General features: G+C 37.0%; 1 protein-coding gene across 2 annotated transcripts in view; it reads right to left on the bottom strand.

Annotated features, from left to right (window-relative positions):
- Window positions 1-670: 670 nt before the first annotated feature.
- The window catches only part of LOC134816419 (calcium-binding protein 39-like), a 38,689-nt gene continuing 16,415 nt past the window's right edge, over window positions 671-22,944 (bottom strand). For both annotated transcript variants that reach the window (XM_063825256.1, XM_063825255.1), the window contains 7 exons: window positions 12,126-12,229; window positions 6,214-6,359; window positions 3,361-3,529; window positions 3,107-3,232; window positions 2,446-2,589; window positions 1,887-1,992; window positions 671-1,691 (listed from right to left, as the gene is read on the bottom strand). In XM_063825256.1, the coding sequence (XP_063681326.1) occupies window positions 1,585-1,691; window positions 1,887-1,992; window positions 2,446-2,589; window positions 3,107-3,232; window positions 3,361-3,529; window positions 6,214-6,359; window positions 12,126-12,229 (902 nt within the window). In that variant the 3' untranslated portion in view covers window positions 671-1,584. The remainder of the gene's footprint in view (window positions 1,692-1,886; window positions 1,993-2,445; window positions 2,590-3,106; window positions 3,233-3,360; window positions 3,530-6,213; window positions 6,360-12,125; window positions 12,230-22,944) is intronic.

Genomic DNA, 22,944 nt, shown 5'->3' with positions numbered 1-22,944 from the left:
TCGTTAGCAGATATCTGAACATAACGAAATATGTACACATTTTGTAAAAACATATGAGCGATCAAATTTGAGATATTTATATGGCAACTACTTCATTATTTCATTATGTTAAATCACCATTTAACGGAATCAACACTAATCACGCTTACCGGGATGAACTGAGGAATGTTATGAGCAGGGAGACTGCTTTGTTTTATTGACGGTAGAATTACGTTTGCTCTTCTTATCCACTCCCCGTCAACGCCTGTTAGATTTGTGATTGGGGTCAGTTCTTTTTTGATTTCAGACTTATTGCAGAAATTACAAGTTAATATCTAGGTGGCGTCAAAACAGTAGGGGTAACTAAAAAAATAACAAAATCTGGAGTATTTAGAAAGAGCACTGATATCTCACAGCTTAAAATAATGAATGCACAGTATTTAAAAAAATAACACATACCAAACTTGTGCTCCACACCCAGGATGAACTCTCCATGTTGGGAGACAACCACTTCCAGTAACAACGCTATCAACACACCGTACCACATTCTATTGAACAGTTAAGTAAAACATTAATTTTTAGTTATATAGCCGTTTTTCAACGAGTAATAAGCCGTTTTTAATGAGTACTAAGAACTAGGTGGCATTTCAAGTAAATTAAATTTACTGAATATATATAGAAAAACTCAAGATAACGCAGTGAATTTAGATGAACCAAAAATATTAAGCATAAAATAATTTTACATGGCAGATATAAACTGTAGAACTAACATAACGTCCCCGTTTTAACGATCAACCCCAATCTGACAAAACCTAACACACGACTGGCATGTGAACTTCATGGACCCCAATTCTTTAAATACCCAATCTTCGAATTTAACATTCCGACCAACAATAATTCCAGCACACCCTAAGATCAAGATAGTCGTTAATAAAATTCCAGTCCATGATCGGATTGGCGTTAGCAAGAGCCACAGTTTGCATCCCAGTATAGTGCTATGCAACGTATTCACAACTAAAAAATTCCAAAACATACTTTACTTCAAAAAGGTGCGAAAATTGGTCTTCTTGATTGATATGAACATAATCAAAGTTTTAATCGTACCGCATTTCGGTCAGCATGAACCAGCTTAATAGAAATTTTAAAAGGGATGAAAAATGGCAAGTTTCATTATTTAGATTGGTAAACAGACGACAGCAATGGTCATCATAATTTATGATGCCTATTATTAAAGGTGAACCATTTGCGACTGAAATTCGTGCGTTTGATTGACTCGTTTCGAGTTTCCCAATTACGTTGGATATTGGAACTATTCACTATTGTTAAGCAAAAATGGTGTTACACCACTTTAGACTTTTAGAGGCTCAACCTTTTGTAACTTAGTTTATTAACTAACATAATAAAGAATGTGTGTGGCGATCAAGCCTAATTGAAAGAGGTGATAATCTTCAGTACCTCAACGCTTAAGATTTCATTGAAAAAACTGCATGATCCAATATTGGTGATCCTTGCTATTGATATACAAACGATCTTCCAAAACACATTTAAAAGGGTGGTAAGAGCAAATCAAGCACTATATAATATATCTAATTATGTACAAATGGACTATTGTTCCGGGGCGTTTGCAGCCGCAGGGCTCGGTTCCACGGGCCGCTGTAAGGATTTCACTTGTTTGATAAGGTACTCCCGCTCTTCGTGAAATTGCTCTTCTTCTGTGAATTGAGAAACGTGAGTTTAAGTATTAAGCAATGAAAGAGCATGTAGATGTATGATCTAAAACACACGATCAAGGTTTTTAAATTTTGGACTTGAGACAAACCCATCATCATATCAGACACTTGCTACTAAATGTTTGCCTATAATAAACTAGTCTCATCAGAATAACACTGACAAAAGAAACTACTTACCTTTCCTATCGCTTTGGAATTTAGATAGGAAGTCAATAAGTCTTTCTTTATTTTTAAGAAGAATGTCTAGAACCTCCTTTTTCTTGTTGGGGTTCGCGACGAAGATCTGAAAGGTAATTCAAATTAATCTCAAAGTATCTGTCAAACAAGCACATTTCATTGCTGTATTTTATCAAATTCAAATCAGGTGAATAGACCATTCACACAGGAGCGCTGTTACCAACAAGTGATATTTATCCAAGTATCAAATTTCCTCATCATTGATCAACAACCAACACAATTACAAATATCCGTTTTCCCTATCAATATAGGGATTATATCATTCATTGTGAGGAGTTAAAACCGGGGAACATACCAGAATTTAGAAAAAATAGTCAGTTACGTCTTACGATAGCGATATAACCGCTCAGCATGGCTGAGATCAGAAGCTAGTTAATTTAATCGTAAATGAAACGTTCGTCGCGTTCGTGCGCGTCGAACAGGTAGCAATGGCAGATAGTCCTTAGATCACAGGAAATCTTTCAAAACCAGTAATAGCACGCGCCGCGCATTATCTTACTTTAAAAACGTGAAAGGCTTCATAGGCAATACTTCGGCTGCCATCCGCCAACATAGTCATCATTAGCTTGAGATTATCAGCACTTCCAATATATCTGTCCATCGTCAAATAGTTGTGCCGATCGAGTAACAATTCACCCAGTAACTGTAACATATGCATATTTGTGAGTAATCATAAAGCGGTATAAATATGCGCTGGGTTGTTCATAAACATTCCTTGGAGATGTTTCCGTTGGAGGAGGGAAATTTCACTTTGTAATGCGTCATAATGCGACCGCAATTGTAAAATATTGTAATATCTAATATTTAAGTTAGTGGATTTAAGCATCGATGAAACATTCATAAATCATTTAAAACATCACATCACACACAATAAGAACATTTTCATTTTCTACAGAAATCGACATATTTCTGTGGTTTTTATTTACCACACAGCCTCAAAACGTGACTACACTCACTTATTCATATGTTTTAGGAGTTTCAAGAATTTCAAAAATCTCAAGAATTTATACTTATCAACTTTGAGCACATGAAGGAAGTAAACCATGCACTTTGTGTGGTTTTAAACAACCCTTAATTTGGTTTTGTAGATGAAAATGAAGGTGAAATTTCAAAATTCAAATATTAAATGTTGTTTGGATATTATACAAGAATCAAGGTACCTTTAGAGACTGTCTACGCGTAACGTAGTTCTCTGACTTTAACAGTTTCTTGTAATCAGTGAAAAATCTATCATAATTCTTTTCTAGAAACTGAGCTGCCGAGTTCTTATGTACAGTTAGCAAATCCTGAAAAGAGATGAATCATATTATTGTATTTCATAATATGTAGTCAAGCAAAACTTTTTAGATACGATTTTTATGATTAAACCAATCCACCAAAGCTTTGAATCAATTGAGGGTTTTATTTTTACTACCTTAAATGTGACAAAAGCATCAGAGGCGATGTCAAACGTAGAGACTTCAACGTAAACAAAGAAATCAAAGAATTTCTGATCGGAGAGAACTATGGAGGCAATGGAATCGTGTTTCGTACATTCTCTGAGCACCAGCCCGGAATGTAGAGCAATTTCTTGGTGATCGTACCTGGAAGCGTGTGGGGTATTTACAATGCAAATAGTTGAGGGAATAATATGGGGAATAATATTCCCGGAATATTTGTCATAAATATTATGATTGAACAATAAATATGGTTAATATGGTGAGATATTTACTATAACTAGGCTACATGAGTTGGGATGTCAGTTAATTTGGAGAATTCCAACAGTACTTAATAGATATGAGAGATAATTACAGATATGAGAGATAATTCCAACAGTATTTAATAGATATGAGAGATAATTACAGATATGAGAGATAATTCCAACAGTATTTAATAGATATGAGAGATAATTACAGATATGAGAGATAATTCCAACAGTATTTAATAGATATGAGAGATAATTACAGATATGAGAGATAATTCCAACAGTATTTAATAGATATGAGAGATAATTACAGATATGAGAGATAATTCCAACAGTATTTAATAGATATGAGAGATAATTACAGATGTAATGAGAGATAATTCCAACAGTATTTAATAGATATGAGAGATAATTACAGATATGAGAGATAATTCCAACAATATTTTATAGATAGGAGAGATAATTACAGATATGAGAGATAATTCCAACAGTACTTAATAGATATGAGAGATAATTACAGATATGAGAGATAATTCCAACAATATTTAATAGATATGAGAGATAATTACAGATATGAGAGATAATTCCAACAGCATTTAATAGATATGAGAGATAATTACAGATATAAGAGATAATTCCAACAGTATTTAATAGATATGAGAGATAATTACAGATATGAGAGATAATTCCAACAGTATTTAATAGATATGAGAGATAATTACAGATATGAGAGATAATTCCAACAATATTTTATAGATAGGAGAGATAATTACAGATATGAGAGATAATTCCAACAGTACTTAATAGATATGAGAGATAATTACAGATATGAGAGATAATTCCAACAATATTTAATAGATATGAGAGATAATTACAGATATGAGAGATAATTCCAACAGCATTTAATAGATATGAGAGATAATTACAGATATGAGAGATAATTCCAACAGCATTTAATAGATATGAGAGATAATTACAGATATGAGAGATAATTCCAGCAGTATTTAATAGATATGAGAGATAATTACAGATATGAGAGATAATTCCAACATTACCTAATAGATATGAGATATAATTACAGATATGAGAGATAATTCCAACATTACCTAATAGATATGAGATATAATTACAGATATGAGAAATAATTCCAACAGTACTTAATAGATATGAGAGATAACTACAGAGATTTATTAGAATATATGCAATAAACAAGAGGAAATGTTGAATATCCTGCATTAAATGTCTACATAGAACATGTGGGTATAGGTATATGAGGTATGTTTTAAAAATAAACACAAATACCTTAAATGGCATTTTTCATAAAACAAAGCTTACATCATTGATCATGTAAGTTTATATCATGTAAGTGAGTTTTATATAATGAAAGTATGTACTCAAAATTTCTTAATGACAAGTTAACTAATGATACCTTTATAATCTAACAAGTAACAGAAGCATAATTATGCATTTCTGACAAATGAATAATCAGTGAATATAATGCTCTAGTGAATAGAATGTAATATGAATTACATAATAATATACACTAGTCACTAGTAGGTCACCTATAATAAAATTACGAGACCGTAAACTTTTTTTAAACAAATCAGTATGTCATGCTCTTTGCGCTCAATTACATCACGATCTTAAGTAAACTTCTACTCATCATATTATATATTATTATTATGCTAACGAATTAAAGACATGAACTATTAATACTGAATAGTGATCTATATTGATATCTCGATCCTGATAAATGATTTGGAAATATGATCTAGTGAGGAACTCAGGAATGTGTGATATTAAAAGGAGATCCAATTAAAATCATGGTATTGTATTTCGGTGCAATAGCTACAATCTCTGAATTACATCCATATCGTGTTTCTGTCCATGGTTTTGTTTATGGACAGATGAAGGACACATTGAAATATATATATTTAGTGAGCAACTCTCAGAATAGAACACTAATTCTAGATATTCTGGTCGATGGAAATACACTAGGATGTCACTGTTATCAATACTTTTAAAGAAGTAAAGAGTTATCCAGATTGCTAAATAAGGTTTAATTACTATCCTGTAGCATATAATATGATCTCGTTACTGACTGACATCAGTAAAAACTGTATTTTTGAACTTTCTGGGATGTTCTCCACTAATGTGGTTATAGCAGCCGTTGAATAACATTTGATAGCGCATTCAATATTTATGATATTTGAAACACATCTTCATTCGTGATAGAGTAGCCAGATTAAACTTCAATTTAATTCACAGTCTAACTCAACATATTATCTTTCGGGTTGGATAATTATTACGAATGAAGCTCGTTGGTGCCAGCAACAAATTTGAGAAGTCAATGAAGGTAATAAAACCAAAGAACTTTTATTTCAAAGTTAGCGCGTTATAACTGTAGAGTCGAAGGAAGACTACAATAACATTAACCACACTCATGGGAATGAGTTATCAGAAATAATCACCATTCGTGCCCACGTGCCGTTTAATAATGTTCGATATCTCATCATATACATACATCTACTTTAATTTATCTACGATTATAATTATCATCAGCTAGCTGTCCGCCCTGCTTACCCTTGAATAAGTTCATCTAATATGTCGTTAAAGCTTGACTCGTTTTCAGTCTTTTTCTGGGACAAGATGTACTCAACAGTCGGGTATCGGGTCCCTATTTGCCTCTTCAGCAGGTTACTCAATATCTGACTGGTGTATTTCTTACCCTGAGAAGATTTAGTCGGTTAAATGGGGTTAATTACGTTATTGTGTGAAAACGGGATTAATTGAACATCAATTTAAGGAGCGTGTGAGATATCTACCATAATAGAGCATTTCGTATCAAGATCAAGAAACCCGTAATTTATTAGTATGAACTATGAATATTACGGGGAAGCTGAGGGAGGAGAAAACTCTTGTAAATGGACAATATTATATGAGATTCTTTAAAAACTTTGGGGCTAGATTTTTTTCTAAAGATGGATTGATTATTCTCATTTCATGTTAGTAATAATGTCTGTGTGATAAGCTGTGAATCGAAGAATGTCCTGCGTTACGTGGGTACTGGGGTATTATAGGTAGCAGAGAGATTCGTTTACGAAATTTAAGTAAAATACCCGTCGAATTGTTGATTTCAGAGGGTATCAACCCTCCCACCCCAGACCCCTCCTATTCTAGAAATAGCGGAGTTTACAACATAAGCTTCAAAACAGGCTAATGTCTTGCTAAAGCCCGAGCTGTAGTGAGTTCACCCGGCAACTATTGTGACAACATGAAGTGGTGGCATCACCTCAAAAGTTGTGCGTGGTGTTTACCAAAATTTGTGCCAAGTTTTGAAAAGAAATTAGTTAAGGATTATTACTTTAGTTCACGTTTGGATGCAATATGAACAATTACTACTACCATCCGAAACTGCCTCATCTAACATTGTCTGTTTATCCGCCGTTCAGTCTACAACTCAACCAAATAAGTTAAACTGTCAAGTTTTATTGGAAGTTGAATACAAACTATAGTGAATGCACTGGAGAGTGGGGATCTATCACCGCATCATGAAATGGTGGCATAGGCTCAAACATTGCCCGATATTTAACAAAACTTGTGACAGGTCTCGGAAAGATTCAGGACGATAACTGGAGGTTATTTGTAAGTGATACGAGGACAATAACTACCACCAAAAACCTCACACAACGTTGTGTCTTTTTACCTGCCATTCAGACGGGAATTCCACGAATTTAGACAAACTGTGAAGGTGTGTCCAAGATCAAAATTATAAGTCCTTAGTAACAGTAGAGGGAGTGGCGAGGAACTAAATACCTATAAAAGTCAATCGATGTCTATATTTGATTCATTGTTCTACTGATTCAAGATGAAGCTGTTCGTGGTATTTTGTGTTTCCCTAGCTGGTCTGGCTGCTGCTGACGATTGTAATGTTGCCGGCACGGATGTTTGGTTTGGAGATATTTACTCCTTTTATGCAAATAGCTTCCAGGATTGCAAGGATCGCTGCAGAGGTGACGACAGGTTTGAAACATAGACATAGTAGCAATAATTCTTGTAATTAAATGTAATTATTTTTGTTTTATAATGACATTTAAATATGACATTGACATTGCAAATATTTTAAATAGACTAAAATTTCATGATTGAAACCCTCCGCGAAATTCTTTACAAATTAATATTTGCCTCCGGTTTTATACTTAATTTAAACTTTCGCAGGTGTGAGGGAGTAGTATACTACCACTGGGGTTTCCTTGAGGGAAAGTGCTTCTTGAAAGACAACTCACACTGGGGACGTATTGGCTGTGCATGGTGCACCGCCGCCTTCCAACCCTGCATCAACCAGGAGGGTCCCTGCCCAGCAGGACAGTACAAGTCCTCTGCCCGGGCCTGCAGCAGCTGCCCTCACAACACATACAGTGCCCACGGAGCTAGCAGCTGCACTGCCTGCCCTCCCGGACACTTCTCTAGAGCAAGCTCCTCATCCTGCTCGGAGTGCCCTATTGGTACCTTCAACGGAGTCAACCAGGGATCTTGTGAAACCTGTCTTGCTGATACCTACAACGACGAGACTGGTGCTGCTCACTGTAAACCATGTGGGGATGGGTACGTTTCTCCTGCTGGTTCCACTTCAACTCATGACTGTGAACTTCTGAACGGAGCTCACTGCTGGGTTCTGTATGACAATGTGAGGTTAACTGGGGTGTACAGCGACAAGATGAGCCACGATGAGGCTAACGAGGCCTGTTTTGAGGATGCTAACTGCACGGGGATAAGTTGTAGACGGAGGAGAGGAGAAATTTCTGAGTGTTATTTGGCTAGCGGAGTAGAGCACGAGGAAGAGAGGAAGAAGTGGTACACTTCCGTCAAGGAATGTTAGGATGTGAATGATTTGAGGACTGAAATAGTGGAACTTACTAAATTTATACTTACTAATTTATTTGAGTGGCAATTTTGTTTACTACTATAAGTAGGTTCAGTTGTCACGACTGTTGATTGTTAATAAGAGTACCATAATTTTGCTCCGAATTTAAGATTTTTATTTGTTGCAAATTGAAATTAAACACACAAAGACCTGGTGACAGTAATTATAATAATTCTGCTACAATTATTGTTTGTAGCTAAATGCGTGTAATAACAAAAGCACATTGTGTGTAAAAACAATAGAAAACAGAGCAATTGTTTAAATAATGGTAATTATCTAGTAATTAAATCCTGGGATTACATCAAGGACACCGAGAGAGCTAGAGAGAAGGCAAATAGAGTTTAGACTTTTTCTGCAAAATATAAACATCTTTACACTTTAGGGAATCAGCCATGCTACTGAACCTGTACATGTAAATATTAAAATATGGTCAATAGTCATGTTGAAAATTTAGCTGCATTCAGATATAATACCTGTACCCAGTGCTATTTTGGGATTCGCTGAGGCACAAAACAAATTTTTATGAATATCTTGAAAACTAAGCTATGTGGATTTTATGTTGCCTCACAGCTTGTAAATTAAAATGGCCGTATGTTGCTTCATAGCTTGTATATTAATATGGCCATTGCAGTAATTTTAAGCTAAACTAATAGTCCTTTCAAAGTTTCAACTCTCAGGAGATGAGATGCAAAAATAACATATGTGCGCCTGAGGGCAATTTAATGATTTCGCCCTCTAGGACCAGGAATACCAATAGAAGTTGCATAACTTAATGGCTCTGGTTTGTTATGTCTTAAAAAGGACCCTATGTCGACAAACAATGTAGACATCAAAGTGCGAACTCAACTACACCTAGATTCTAGCAGATCTAGCTCATGACCAGTATTTTTGCACCTCAGTGAAAATCATTATATCTCATTTTTCCTTCAAAAGTGAGAAATTGGGGCCTACGCCCTACAGAATCTTCATAGTGTTAGAATAAACATGGATAATGTGGTCATATTAAGCCCGATCTTCAAGCTTCTAAGCCCTTTAGAATTTAGATGCTGAAGTATAAATTTCCCACTTATGCGACTAATATGAAACATAAGTGATTAGTTTAGAGGTACCATTGCATTAGTACTTGTACTTAGTAGGTCATTAGTAGGTCATTGGTAATGGCCCATTACCAATGACCTACTTACTTAATTTAAAACTTGTTTGAGGGGACAAAATTTTACAGAGCCAAGTGCACTCTCGACACCTTCCGGCGACTAGAGTAAATACTAAATAGAGTGGAGATGTAATTGGAATAGTGATGAGTTTTTCAACAAAGGCTACAAAAGGGTTAACGCAAGAGGACGCGAAAAGAATCATAATTAACAAAAGCTACTACAAGGGAAAGCAAGGGGACGTGAAAAGACAAAAGATCAAGGTGTAGCATATCGTGGACTTGATAGTTTTGCAGGGAGACGAGATGCAAACCACACACACAGTAATATATTACATTATATATATGAGGTATGATGTGATTTGGAGCAGAACTTGTTATGGTTTGGTTCTGGTCGGCCTGGATAGATGGAATTTTATTTTAGATCACGGAGAATAAGTTAAGGTTACTCAGTATTCGTCTGGTAGCTTTAATGAGTTGAGATTAGTAAGCTTAGATTTATCAAGTTCTGGTTATTGTACTATTATCGTTACTATCTCAAGTAGTAAGTTATCCCTTTTTCATCTTTGAGATTACGACTATATTATGTGCTTTAGTCGTTTAATCGTATTTTTAACTAAACTGAATTATCTAGGAATTGGCTAACCAATTTATAGCCAATACAACAGTAAGTTGTGGCGGGTTTAAAGTCAAGTCAATTGATTCTATGATTTATTTATTGTCCAACTGATTTTAGATGAAGTTGTTCGTTGTATTCTGTGCTACTCTGGTTGCTCTGGCGGCTGCAGATGACTGCAATGTCCCCAAAAAGGTTGTTTATGGTGGAGATATCGCCGGAGCTAAGTGGACCGCACCTAACTTCCAGGCATGCAAGGATAGCTGCATAACTGATGACAGGTTCCATATAAAGACATTTATAAACGCGCTCTCTTTAATCATTTAATTATGTTGTATCTATCATTATAAATGACACTGCAACTCTGCAAGTGTTTGGAATACATTTTCATATTAAAAAACATTTACAATTGAATCCAAGATATATCTCCGGTTTATTTCTTTATATAAATTTCCACAGGTGTCACGCAGTAGTCTACTACAACACTGGAATTAAGAAGGGATCGTGTTTCCTCAAAGACGACACACATGGACCACGTGTAAGTGCCATATGGGCCACTTCCGCCTTCAAACCCTGCCTCAGCAAGGAGGGACCTTGCCCGGCTAACCAGTACAAGAGTTCCCCGCTGGAATGTGCAAACTGCCCTAAACATAGGGTCTCTAAACCAGGTTCAACGTCCTTAAATGACTGCCACCTCTTGCATGGCGAGTACTGCTGGGATGCACATAACAATATACGGCCTACTACAATCTACTCGGAAGAGATGAACCACGACGATGCTAAGATGATGTGCTTTTTGAGCGCTCAATGCAAAGGAGTAACCTGTGGATGGAAGGGTGGTAAAGCTGAAAAGTGCTTTTGACTGATGCACGTTTTGTTTACAGTTTTAACCAGCAGAACACCATGACTTACATAAAAGTGTGTTAAAACGTGGATTATTTGAGGACTGAAATAGTGGAACTTAGAAAATATTTTCTTAGATTATAACCTTGCTTATATATTTTATGTAGAATTGTTTTGGGACAAATAGTACCTAGGTTCAGTTATTACGAATGTTTATTGTCATTACGAGTACAGTTATGTTTTAAATTTCATCAATACAAAGACTTTTAATCGTGAAATTATGAGTGAACACGCGAAGAAGTTATGTAGTGACAGTTATTATTTCAATTCTGCTAAACTTATTGTTTGTAACTGGAAGCACGTAAATGGTAAACAAAAAACCCATTATATGTTCAAACAATGGATGTAAAACAGAGTCCTGAGTCATGGTTAAAACGGTCATTATCTTGAAGGGGAGAACATTAGGAGCAACGAAAAGGCTTTGTAAAAGTGAATTTCGTATATATAATATATATCATCGACCTGATATACTAAATTATATTATACTATATAAAATATGTAGGACCAACAATATCTGGTTTGAGAGTTTAACAACACTTAAGCTAAGACCATAACTTGATTTACATTCACCACAAAGTATTCTAAAAGGCCAAAATATTATAATGATGCCATATTCGACCATCGACATATTTCCTGGCCATCCAGGCCAGTTAGCATCGAAATCCACGCCAATATTTTCAAACGCATCTCCATTAAGCTTAGGCTGCTAAAGTAATGTGCAAACGATCCCATAAAACTTAAGTTAACAAACATGTCTCTAAAGCTTTCATCTTTACGGGACGGATGAACATTTTTGTATCTCAACATTGAACTACAATACAAGGACAATATACATTATACAAGGATAGCATAGGTCACGAAATGTATTATAAATACATACGATATAATATTCAATATTTTACCTCAAAGTCAATAAATCGGAGGCATCTGATGAGAAGAAGTATGATATCATTCTTGTGGATCTCATCTGATAACTGCACTATCATCTCCAACTGTGGCTCTTGCCCTGTAAAGTAATTGTTATTAGTAAAAGTTAGTTTATAAATCATTATAAATATAATTGTAAATATATAATATAAGCAATGTTACGTAGTTAAGTTTAGTCAGTGAGAGGCACAATGCAATATTACGGATTTCAAAATGACTGTTACTTTTAATAACAGTCGATATTCCAGGACACCCTTATAATCATAATATGTCAAATTATTTGAAACCTTTCTCGATAAAATCAATTCAAAATCAACATGCGACTTCAGAACTATTCGTTGTCCAGAAAAATTAGTTTAATGATAAGAGCACAATTCTTGGGTCTTTGAGATAACTGTTTACTATTTTCAGTCAAATTTTTTACACAGATAGAATGAAAATGAAATCTCTACCTTAGGAATTATCAGAAATTTTACCCAACGACATTACGGGTCAGAAACTTTTGTATACTGCTTCACATGTTTTCTCCTCCCGACAGAATTGTTAATCTATGAGAAATCCTGTCAATATTTTAGACGAACCTGACAGAACATTATTTCAGTCACTATATGTTCGATGAACAAATCCATGTTAAAACACAAATTAAAATACACATGTTACTATTTGAAGAGTTTAAACATCTCTGTACCTTTATTTGACACTCAACAAACCTAACAGAAACCCACGTACAGGTATTTACATATTCAAATTGTACTGACAGTGGTGCTACAGCTGCACCAGTACACAATATAACAGTTGCAGTGAGGTGGCTTCTTGTCACTGTGTACCTGACAGCAGCTAGTAGTACAGTGGTACAGCCGTGTGTTGATTAGTTGTAGAATCTAACATTTAGTAAGGTCATCTTAGCTATCACTATGCCGTTTATGGTAGTACTCATGGAAAATGAACCATTTACTTTACTAACAGTGTACTGATGTAAATGAACATTATAATGGACTAGGCACCAAAACATTGACGACTTGTTTATTTGTTAATACATGCCAGGTAATCAGTAAGTGACAATGTCTTGTAAGGGACCGGATGAAGACTGCTAGAATTATGATTATTAATTACGTAACAGCGTTTCAACAATATCCACGTGTCCATTTCAATAAGCTCAGATCTAAAATTAACCTTAAAAGAAACCGGAAACGGAAAAGTGTTATGTTAAAATCTGAGGAAACCCCAGGTCAAGATTCATGCGAGATGGCGAGACAGGCTCATCGCACAAAATCTTAAAATAAACACAGAAAAAAAACTAACAACAAAATGTGTGAGAAAATAGAAAAAATGTAATTTAAAAGTTTTAAGCGACACAAAAATGTACTTTATATTTTGTGAATTCGGAACTTAGTGCGGTGTGAGATCACGTGGTTAAAGTATAACAACTTTGAGCCGCGCAATTAGTGCGAGATTTTGACGAGTTTAGTATAAATCTCACCCCAATATCGCGAGTCTAGCTGCGAGATTTCGGCACCCTCTTTCAGCACTACATATTCGGTCGCGCGCAACGGCCCCATCATACTATTCTTTAACTTGCTGGCCTTTTCGTCTTCATCATCAAGCCGACTTTTCATGGTCATTGAACTTTTGGTATTGATTGTTTTGAATTATTACTGGTTGTGTTACTCTGACGGCTTAATTTTCTGTACTGTCTAAGACTAAGTCTTAAAGGATACTAGTTGTTGTCGATATTAATCGGTTAAAAAGATCAAGATTCACAGTGGTTACTATAGTTACCATGGTTACCATTAAAGGAGGTCCGGTAATGGTCGAAATCTCAAGGTACTATTCCTGGCTACAGTCGACTCATCGAATAAGTCGACTTTCTCAGAATAATGAATATACTTGACACTACCATAGGCACAGTGGATATTTCTTCATTAAAAGTTTGAAAAAGGGTCTCTTCAACTGTAGACCTGACTTATTAATCCTAGCAGGTAAGTAACTCTGGATCCTCATCACATTGATTCCATTCTAAATTCTAGCCATAAACAAAACAAATATTACCAGATAACTCCGTTCACCATAATTTGATATGTTCCAGTATGAACGAGGCCTTCCCCGGACAAATCCTTAAATGCCAGTCTTCTCTAGCTGAAGTACGAACTGTATAATTTATCAGATAAAGTATATTACAAGATGCTCTGGTGATAATTTTAGTAAAATAATTAATAATTGCCAAAAGAATGACCGACGACGGGACTCGAACCCGGGATCAGCTACTTAGCGGCCGTTCCCTAAACTGGGGCGCTACGTGAGGCATATCAGATTTTCAATATGTAACCTTATATACTTCATAAAAATACACACGTAAATTTTTCGTTATGTATTGATCCAAATTACAGCGGCATACTTACAATTCTGAGAAATAAACATCGAGCGACATAAAGCGACATACTTACAATTTCGCTTACAAAGGGACATCTTTTTAAATACAAAGTAATTTGTGGGGCAAGAAATCTTGCAGTCTGGGGGGGGGGGGGGGGGGGGAAATCGCATTTTTAGTCTCAAAATCCAATCTCATCGCACTTTTTTTAGGAAACCCTTGATAGGGGGAGGAACCCAAATACCAATAACACCAATCAAGTATAATAAAATGGTGAACAATTTGAATGTAATCGATGAAAAATTAATTCAATGCGGATAATATTTAGTTTTAAAAACCTGTTCATCAATAGTTTATACTCGGATTACATTACTAACTTGATATGTAACCAAATTAATTAATGAATCCATTTGACTACATATAACATTAGACATATAACCAATATACCTTACTCGGGATTATTATGACCGGGCTAAAGTGGTGGGTTTAGGGTAATTTCGCCATATTTTTCCCGAACCACATTTTCACCGGTCGTTAATAAACCCGCCTACTCAGCTTTTAGGGTTCCCAAGGGGTATGGGTCTCATCTTTTAATCGTTGTCTTATATTCACTAAAGAAGACTATTGGGACACTTGTTGAAGGTTTTTCGACTTCATTTGGCTAAAATTGCAAAAAATTCACCTTTTTGCCCAATTCTTGTCATATATCTTATTGTCAAATTTGATTTAAATAGGCCAATTTTTAATTTCTTAGGTATTGACTATCTCTACATAATGAATAGGACTCAAAGTAAAAAGTAACAGTTAAATAAAACTTGAATTAATTAAAACTGATGAAACTGGGATGATCCAGCTGAAGATAACGAAGGATGAATACAACTTATTGAGTTATTGGAAGACTAAACAGCTCTCCTTTATCTTAATAGCAGGGTACCCGTCCTCCGGACGACAATAATTATTTACTATCGCTGACACCCACGTTTTCGCTTTCTAACTTTATTGGGTCAAATTTAAAGACAGCATTTTCAAATATTAGAATTGCAATTAGAATTATAATCAAATTTACACAACATTACGATAGAAATAGTAATAGTTAAAAAATGCTTCGAATATGTGCAGGACATCTGTCAAAACTGTTAACAAAGTGCCCGTAATACTAATAAGGACTAACTCTAAGAATCAGAACACATAGCATATAAATTATAAGTTGATGTGTTTATAAGTATGGCATATTGGTATGGTGGGTATAAAATATAGATACCTACTTAGAATAATGTACAATTATTTACAGGATACAAATTTTTTGAGAAGTATAGAACCATTTAAGAGTAAAAGGAGAACAGTTTGGATTGGGAGTGTTAAAAAATAAAAAATGAAAAAGTTTATACTTCTTTTTTGTAAAGTTTAAAAAAAAAAAAATGTCAGGGAAATCCAATTTCCCAAACCCAAAATTTATAAAAAAAAATCCTTTAACAATTATCTGCCAGTACTTCTGGGTAAAAAACATTAAACCCCTCCAAACCAATAAACCAAAGCCCAAAACCTAAACGCTTTATTTTTCCCCAACCCTGCCCTTTTCGCCCCATAATAATTTGGGGTGGGGGGGAAAAAATGGCCGTCCCCAAAAAAAATTTCCCCAACTTTTTTAGCGTTTTCCTTGGGCCCCTTTTTGGGCGTTATCGCAAAAGGGGGGTCTTTGAGGGAATTGCCTCAGTCAAATTCCCAGGGGGAAAAGTTCCCTCCCTTGGTTTTTTAGGGATGCGAGGAATAAAAAAGTTTGTTTCCCTTTTAAAAATTCCCCCAGCAACCCGGCCCCTATGATATTTTCAAGCAATCCCGTAACGATGTATTTGGTGCCGTTACATACCTTTCTGAGGCTGAGGTTTTCCCAAGAAGCATAAAAAGGGCAAAACCCACTTTCATTTTCAAAAAGATGGGGTGGGAATTTCCCCTTGGTGAAAAAAGGTTCAGGGTAATCTTGGGGAAAAAGTCAAAACTGTCTTCGGGCTCACCTTTTTTCGTGGGATTTAGAGCTCTCTTCGCCCCGGGAAAATCGCCAAGACTTTGTTGTTAATAATTTAACATTTTGTTTGTAGGGCAGTAAGTTCTACTTGAGTCCAGCTGTATCTGTATACAATTTTTAAGGGCTTCGAAACCCAGTTAATAAGGCCCTCTAAGTCACCCTTTAAAAAAAAATTTATCCGGGGTTTTTTTACCCTGAACTGGCCCCCTGAGGAAATTGGAAAACAGGCCAACAACCCCAAGATAAAAAAAATCGAAAATTTTTTGTCTTCGCTGTTTTGGAAAAAAACGCAAATTTTAAAGTCAATTTGAAAACGGTTTTTCTGTTTCCACAGATAAGAAAATTTTTGAACATGAAAATTCCCCTACTGGGCCTCTGCCCTTTCACACAACCCGGGGGGGGGCTCTGCTCCAAAACAAATAGCCCCCAAAAAAGTTATTTCCCCCCAAACATTTTTTTGTTTCTCTGAAAAAACTGAAGTGAAAAACGTCAAGTGTCTAAGATCTTTTTTCCCCCCTGCCTTTAAAAACACAAGGGGAATGGGACAGCTGGTTTCTTTAAAACTTTGCCAGAAACGGGGGCCCGTTTTTTGGGGAAAAGGGGGGGCCAAGGGGGGGGGGGGGGAAAACTTCAGGTCAGCTTAAGCGGGGGGAAAAAACCCACCTGGGCGGGGGTTTCGGGGGTTTGGTTTTAGCAGAGTGGCTGCTATCCCTGAAAGTGCAGTTGCCAGGGCTATCTTTCCTTGAGCTCGGACAGTATCGAGGATAAGGTTGATGGTGTACGTTTTACCCGTACCACCGGATGCCTGAAGTGCAAAAACCTTGCCAGAGTTGTTAGCATGGCAACAGAATCCATAACAGCAGAGTAAAATAAGTGCTGCTTATTATTGAGTGACGCTATACGCCCTTGTAAGGATTGAGCAAGAGACTCTCGATCATAAGACGTTTCATCCCTGACAACTCTTGGTACGTTAGACCCGTGGCAAAAGGTCTTCCCTAACAGCAGGAAGAAGGAAATCTTTCACTAAGTCTAACTCATCCTGCTCAAATCGTTTTCTTTTAAATAGAGTAGAGCTTGATTAAACATTAGCTCAGTTGGAGCTTCATCATTTCCTGTCCTCATATAATCCTCGACCAACTTATCACGATGACGTTGCCAAAATAATGGAGGGTCTGCTGGTCGACAGTAGATGAGCAGATTAGCAAAAACATCCCTAAGTTGGTTGCCAAACTGAACTGTGCTCGCCTCCTCCATCACACAGTCCAACTCTCGTCTGTTTCGAGCAGCCCAAGTCTACGGCAAGCTTCCTGAAATGTCGGACAAACGTGGCCATTTATCGTTCTCAGTCTTCAAAAGAAGTTGCCCCAGGTTTGTTATACAGCAACATTCTTAAAAAGAAGAGTTCAGATTGCTTGGCATTGCAAGAAAACACTGGAATACGCCCGACAGTTACTCCAGTTTTCTCCTCCGCCAGCGTTTGACTTTCTCAATCCAGGTGTACTTGTCTGGAAAGTCTGGATAGAGGATTTCCCTCGCCTCTGGATCCTCTGCGTTCTGACTGAAGTATGCAAAAGTTTCGTAATCCGTGGGCCACGGTTTATGGCTTCCTCTTCCTCCCCTTCAGCAAATAACTGCATCTGCTCTCCCTCCAAATGGCAGTCAAGCTTCATTACTGCTGGACTTCTATGGAAAAGGTCAAAACCCATACAGTCTCCAGTGAGCCTCGGAAGCTGAGAGGTAGCGAGCGTTGGCATATGTCTCAACTTCATCCTCCTGCTCAAATGCTGCAACTACTCTGTCTGGACCCTTGTTGATGTATTTAAAAAGGTATTTCACACACCTTGTTGAATATACCACTTCAACATTTATATGGGCTTCGTAAATTAACGATAAAAGTGGACTATAGGGTACTACCCAAGAATTGTCAAGCAGGAAAAAGTTCGGATTGCTTTCACTTCCCATATTCACCCTATGAACTTGTCCTCTATCTTCTGGTGATCGACGCCGATAAACAGGAGGGCTGTGTTGGGTTAGCATTGTGTCTGCTGACAAATTCCTTCGGGAATTTCTTGGAGCATTTCTTGTCAGCACCTTCGCCAACCATACACGGTGAGTTCCTGTTAATGTTTCGCAAGGTCCATGTACATTGTTGGTTGTTATAATCTTGTGCAGCCGAGGGTTAGTCTGAGGATCTGGAATCTCTGCGCAAACTATCTTATCAACATCCTCTGGTGTGCGAGGTTTGAACTCATCTGCGAGAATAACAACAATGTGAATATGAGGCAATCCCCTTTTCTGGAACTCGACGGTAGCAGTATAGCCCCGTATATCTCCAAAGACTTTGTTTAAGCATATGTCTTTGAGTAAAGCATTCAACTTCAATTTAAAAACTCTAGCGCAAAGATCGGGCCGATCAGTGTATGATTCTCCTGGTTCCAATGCTTCCTGTATTTCTTTCCATTTTGGGTTACAGGTAAAACGTTACAAACAGATCTGGCTTCCCTAACTTTCTAACAATTCCCATTGAGTCTTGGAAGCGTTCACGATAGTACCTTGGCGACCCGTAGAGAAAGAAGGAGGTAATATAATGCGCTTTCCTGCATTGTTCAGATCATTGTCCGCCTGAGCATCTATGAGCCCATTATATTTTTCAGCCTGTGATTGTTTTCTGGTTATGCCGTACCCAATCTAAGCGGCTACCCTCAATCTTTGCCCACATATCGCACACATACTGCTGCGTCAAACGTCTGTATTTCATTACTGAGTTCCAGTCGTCCCTAACCTGCATCCGATAACAGTAGAAATCAGAAGCCGTTAAGGTCCTATTGTCAGATCTTTTCATGGCCCAACCTGAAAGCCATCATCGCCTTTGGAAACATAATAACATAATGTAATGGATCATATGACCGATGAACTGGACTGATCCTTCTTACTGCACCTCCCCTCTCGTGCAAAATAACGTCCATATTCGCAATGATTTCCCCCGGCAAAAGTACACCGACCTCTGAAGCTGTTGGCAGGTTGTATGTTCGTGCATGGGCATCAGATGGCCGTCGTCGTTCATCGGCATGCAAAACTAATTTAACATCAGGCGAAATGCGCATTAGTTCAAGTCCAGACTTCAATGAGCAGATGTAGGGATTGCATTCATGTAACGTATCTTGAATAAGCTCAACCGTCTGCTGATCCAAAGAGCTCATAATTTCCATCCTGTTTCCGGTTTCGTGGTCAGTATCATGAAAATAGAGTTGAGCAAATTTCGGGCTTTCACCATCTTGTGGCAATAAGCTGCCGATTCTGTGGTAGATTTTACCGCGAACGGTAAATGTCGGGCTGAACCCCTGATGTTTAATTTCTTGCCCACAACCAAGTGATGCCAAGGCAAAAAGATTATTATACGCTCGAGCATTTTTGAGGAAATGGGATCCGTTAACATCAAATAATAACTGAAACTGTTCTGGAATTGGTGGTAAGCGTGGCATTTTCACTTTCCCTCCGCTGCAGCATGTGTTCTTGTTTTCATTATTCCAGAAGTATGCATTACAATGATCACATGTATAATCCCTGATTGACCCTTCAAAAGTGTTGCAAAACTCCTCTGGAAGTTCTGTTTCATCGAACTCGTCAACAGGTATTTTTGACGCTAGATTAAACCAAGCTCTCCCAGTTCGCCCTCTAAACCCCAATCTGTTCATTCCTCTTGTGGCATGTGATGGATACCCCCGACGTTGGCGTCTCCGTCCTCTTGTTCCCCTGGTCCGCGGTCGGTTTCTCGATGAGTTTTTTGGGGTTCTAGAAAGGCTTGGACTTCGTTTGGATTTGCGACCAAACCCACCTCTTGTTCTCTGGCGACCTAAAAGTTGAAAAGTTTTAAAATTTTGGTATTTGGAACGACTATTTCTACATTTGCAGCATGATTCAAAAATACGACAATCAAGCATTAGTAACTAAACTTTTAAAATCACCTCTTATAGCATTTGGAGATATATCAACTGCAACTGGAAAATCTCGTCGATAACGTTTGGAAGGGTGCTTACTATCATCACTACTATCATCAGAGAGGGACAGATTAGTAGTTTCACTGTCATCTGAAATAATTATCTCTGATAATTTACGTATTATCAAGTAATAATTACAACCGTTATACTTAATAATAACCTGCTCGAGTACATCGTTTATATAACGCAGTATTACTGACCTAATATAGAGTTGGGGCGTTCTTGCTGAGCAGGATGAGGAAAATTTAAAGTAAGATCTAAATTGGAATCGGTTGACTGTATAGAAACGTTGCTTCTCCGAGTTCGCTTGCAGGAAGGTTCACAATTTTCCGCTGAAGGAGAAAACGTTACAGGCTACATTAAACAAATCATGGCTTATTCATTATTAGCCTTATTAAAAAGCTATACTTACCAGTTCCCTAAATGTTGAAAATATCAAAAATGTTTTGAACTACAAATATAATCGGAACTAACGTGAAACTGTAAGCAGGTTCGGGAATGCAGGACCAGGTTGTTGACTATCATGAAAACTTTTAGTGGGGCCCATTCTCTTTACATGATCGCGGTTGTCTGAATAGAGACACAGCCTATCAAGTCGGTCTTCGAAGGACTCGTTTGCCAGTCGGACAGCCTGATTGGTTTTTAACATCTCCAGCCGATGGTCTCGCTCCTCCTGAGACTCATTCCGGATTCTGATGGCTTGACTATTTTTTAACATCTCCAGCCGGTGGTCTTGCTCCTCCTGAGACTCATTCCGGATTCTGATGGCTTTACTGTTTGCTTTCATCTTCAGCCGATGATCTCGCTCCTCCTGAGACTCATTCCGGATTCTGATGGCTTGACTATTTTTTAACATCTCCAGCCGGTGGTCTCGCTCTTCCTGAGACTCATTCAGGATTTTTTCTTGCTTCCTCTTTCTGTCTCTACTCAAACGTTTTTCACGTTCCTGATCAGACTCCCGTTTTCTTTTTATAGGCTTTTTGTCTGAAAAAAAATACTCAGTATATACTTTCAGTTTCTGACTTAGAAAAATAAACTTATAGAGTTATATTTTACGAAATTTCAAAATATTCCCTATTTTAATGTTTATGAACCTGATAACAGAGCTGCAATAGATCTTGCTGTAGTTGATCCTCTGGGACGACCTCTAGAACGACCCCTAGGACGACCTCTAGTTCCGGGAAGACCTCTTATTTCTCTGGGGCGACCTCTCGCCCTAAGACGATCTCTAGCAGTAGTACCAGTGACAGGACTTAACGTATTGGGAAAGTCGAACTCTCGTCCTGAACAGTTTTTATATTAACATTTTATAAATCAACGTCTAAGCTTCAGCTTAAAGACAAAACGAAAGTAATATTAAAAAATTCAAATATTGCTCACCTTCCTCACTTCGGGGCAGAGGTGTGCTAGATGAGCACGGTATAGGTGGGTCTTCCTCCTCTAAAATAAGAGTAGTAGGCCTCTCAGTGTCATTACCATCTCTCTTCCGCTTCATAATAACATTTACTACGCAATACATAATTTTTGAATATTATCTCGCATTATATTTTCATTTTTAGTTCAAATTTCCATAAACATTTTAGTCATACCAAGTGTGAAATTTGAAATTTGGGCAGCGCTTCCGCCAGTGGCAGCAGCATCTGCCAGTTCTAAATCGTATTTTTGTTTCAATTGGCCCCCATGTGCAAAAAACAGCACACTACTTTGGAGTCGAAACAATATTGTACTGCAGTAAGTGCATAGTTTTACATGCATTGAAAATCTAATCAGCTATGTATAAAAAGATAAGATTCAATAATTAGCGACGGCACATTTCCATGTATAGTAGTAGCTGTAGTTTGTAAATAGATATTGGTTTTTATACTCATTTGTGTCTGCTGATTTGTGCAGATAATATTGCCTTAATAACGAATGGTGTCAAGAGTATAAAGTAAAAGAGACTGAAATAATTATTACCTATTTAAATCGCGTTTTTGACACCACTTGGGAGTCCAAATTTTGGGTACTAAAATTCTTATTCCTTGGCCAATTTTTTATTTTTTCATGCTGATTTGAAGGCCATTAAAGCATTTGACCCAGTCAAAAAAGTTTCAGTTGTATATCTTTTACGGTTTTTGCAGAAAGTCGCGTTAAAGTTGATGCCGTGGTGTCAGTAAAATGGCATGGATATATACACATATATATATCGTCTCGCTTTATATATAGTAAGATAAGATCTGGTTGTTACGCTTCAAATGTTACAAATTATTTTCCATCTAGTTTGATTAACCACGAGTCATTATTTCTGTCTACTTTCAACAATTATTGATAATTCGACTTGTTTCACAAGTTTTAGCAATGCGAAAATTTTTAAACTTGCTTATCTCTAATAAGGAAATTTACATCTGAGACAAAATTTTTGAATC

Source organism: Bolinopsis microptera, chromosome 6 (genome assembly GCF_026151205.1).
Source record: "Bolinopsis microptera isolate Bmic1 chromosome 6, MBARI_Bmic_1.0, whole genome shotgun sequence".
In the NCBI taxonomy this organism is placed as follows: Eukaryota; Metazoa; Ctenophora; class Tentaculata; order Lobata; family Bolinopsidae; genus Bolinopsis; species Bolinopsis microptera.
Note: the sequence above shows the minus strand (reverse complement) of the source record. Positions and strands in the feature narration are given on the sequence as shown.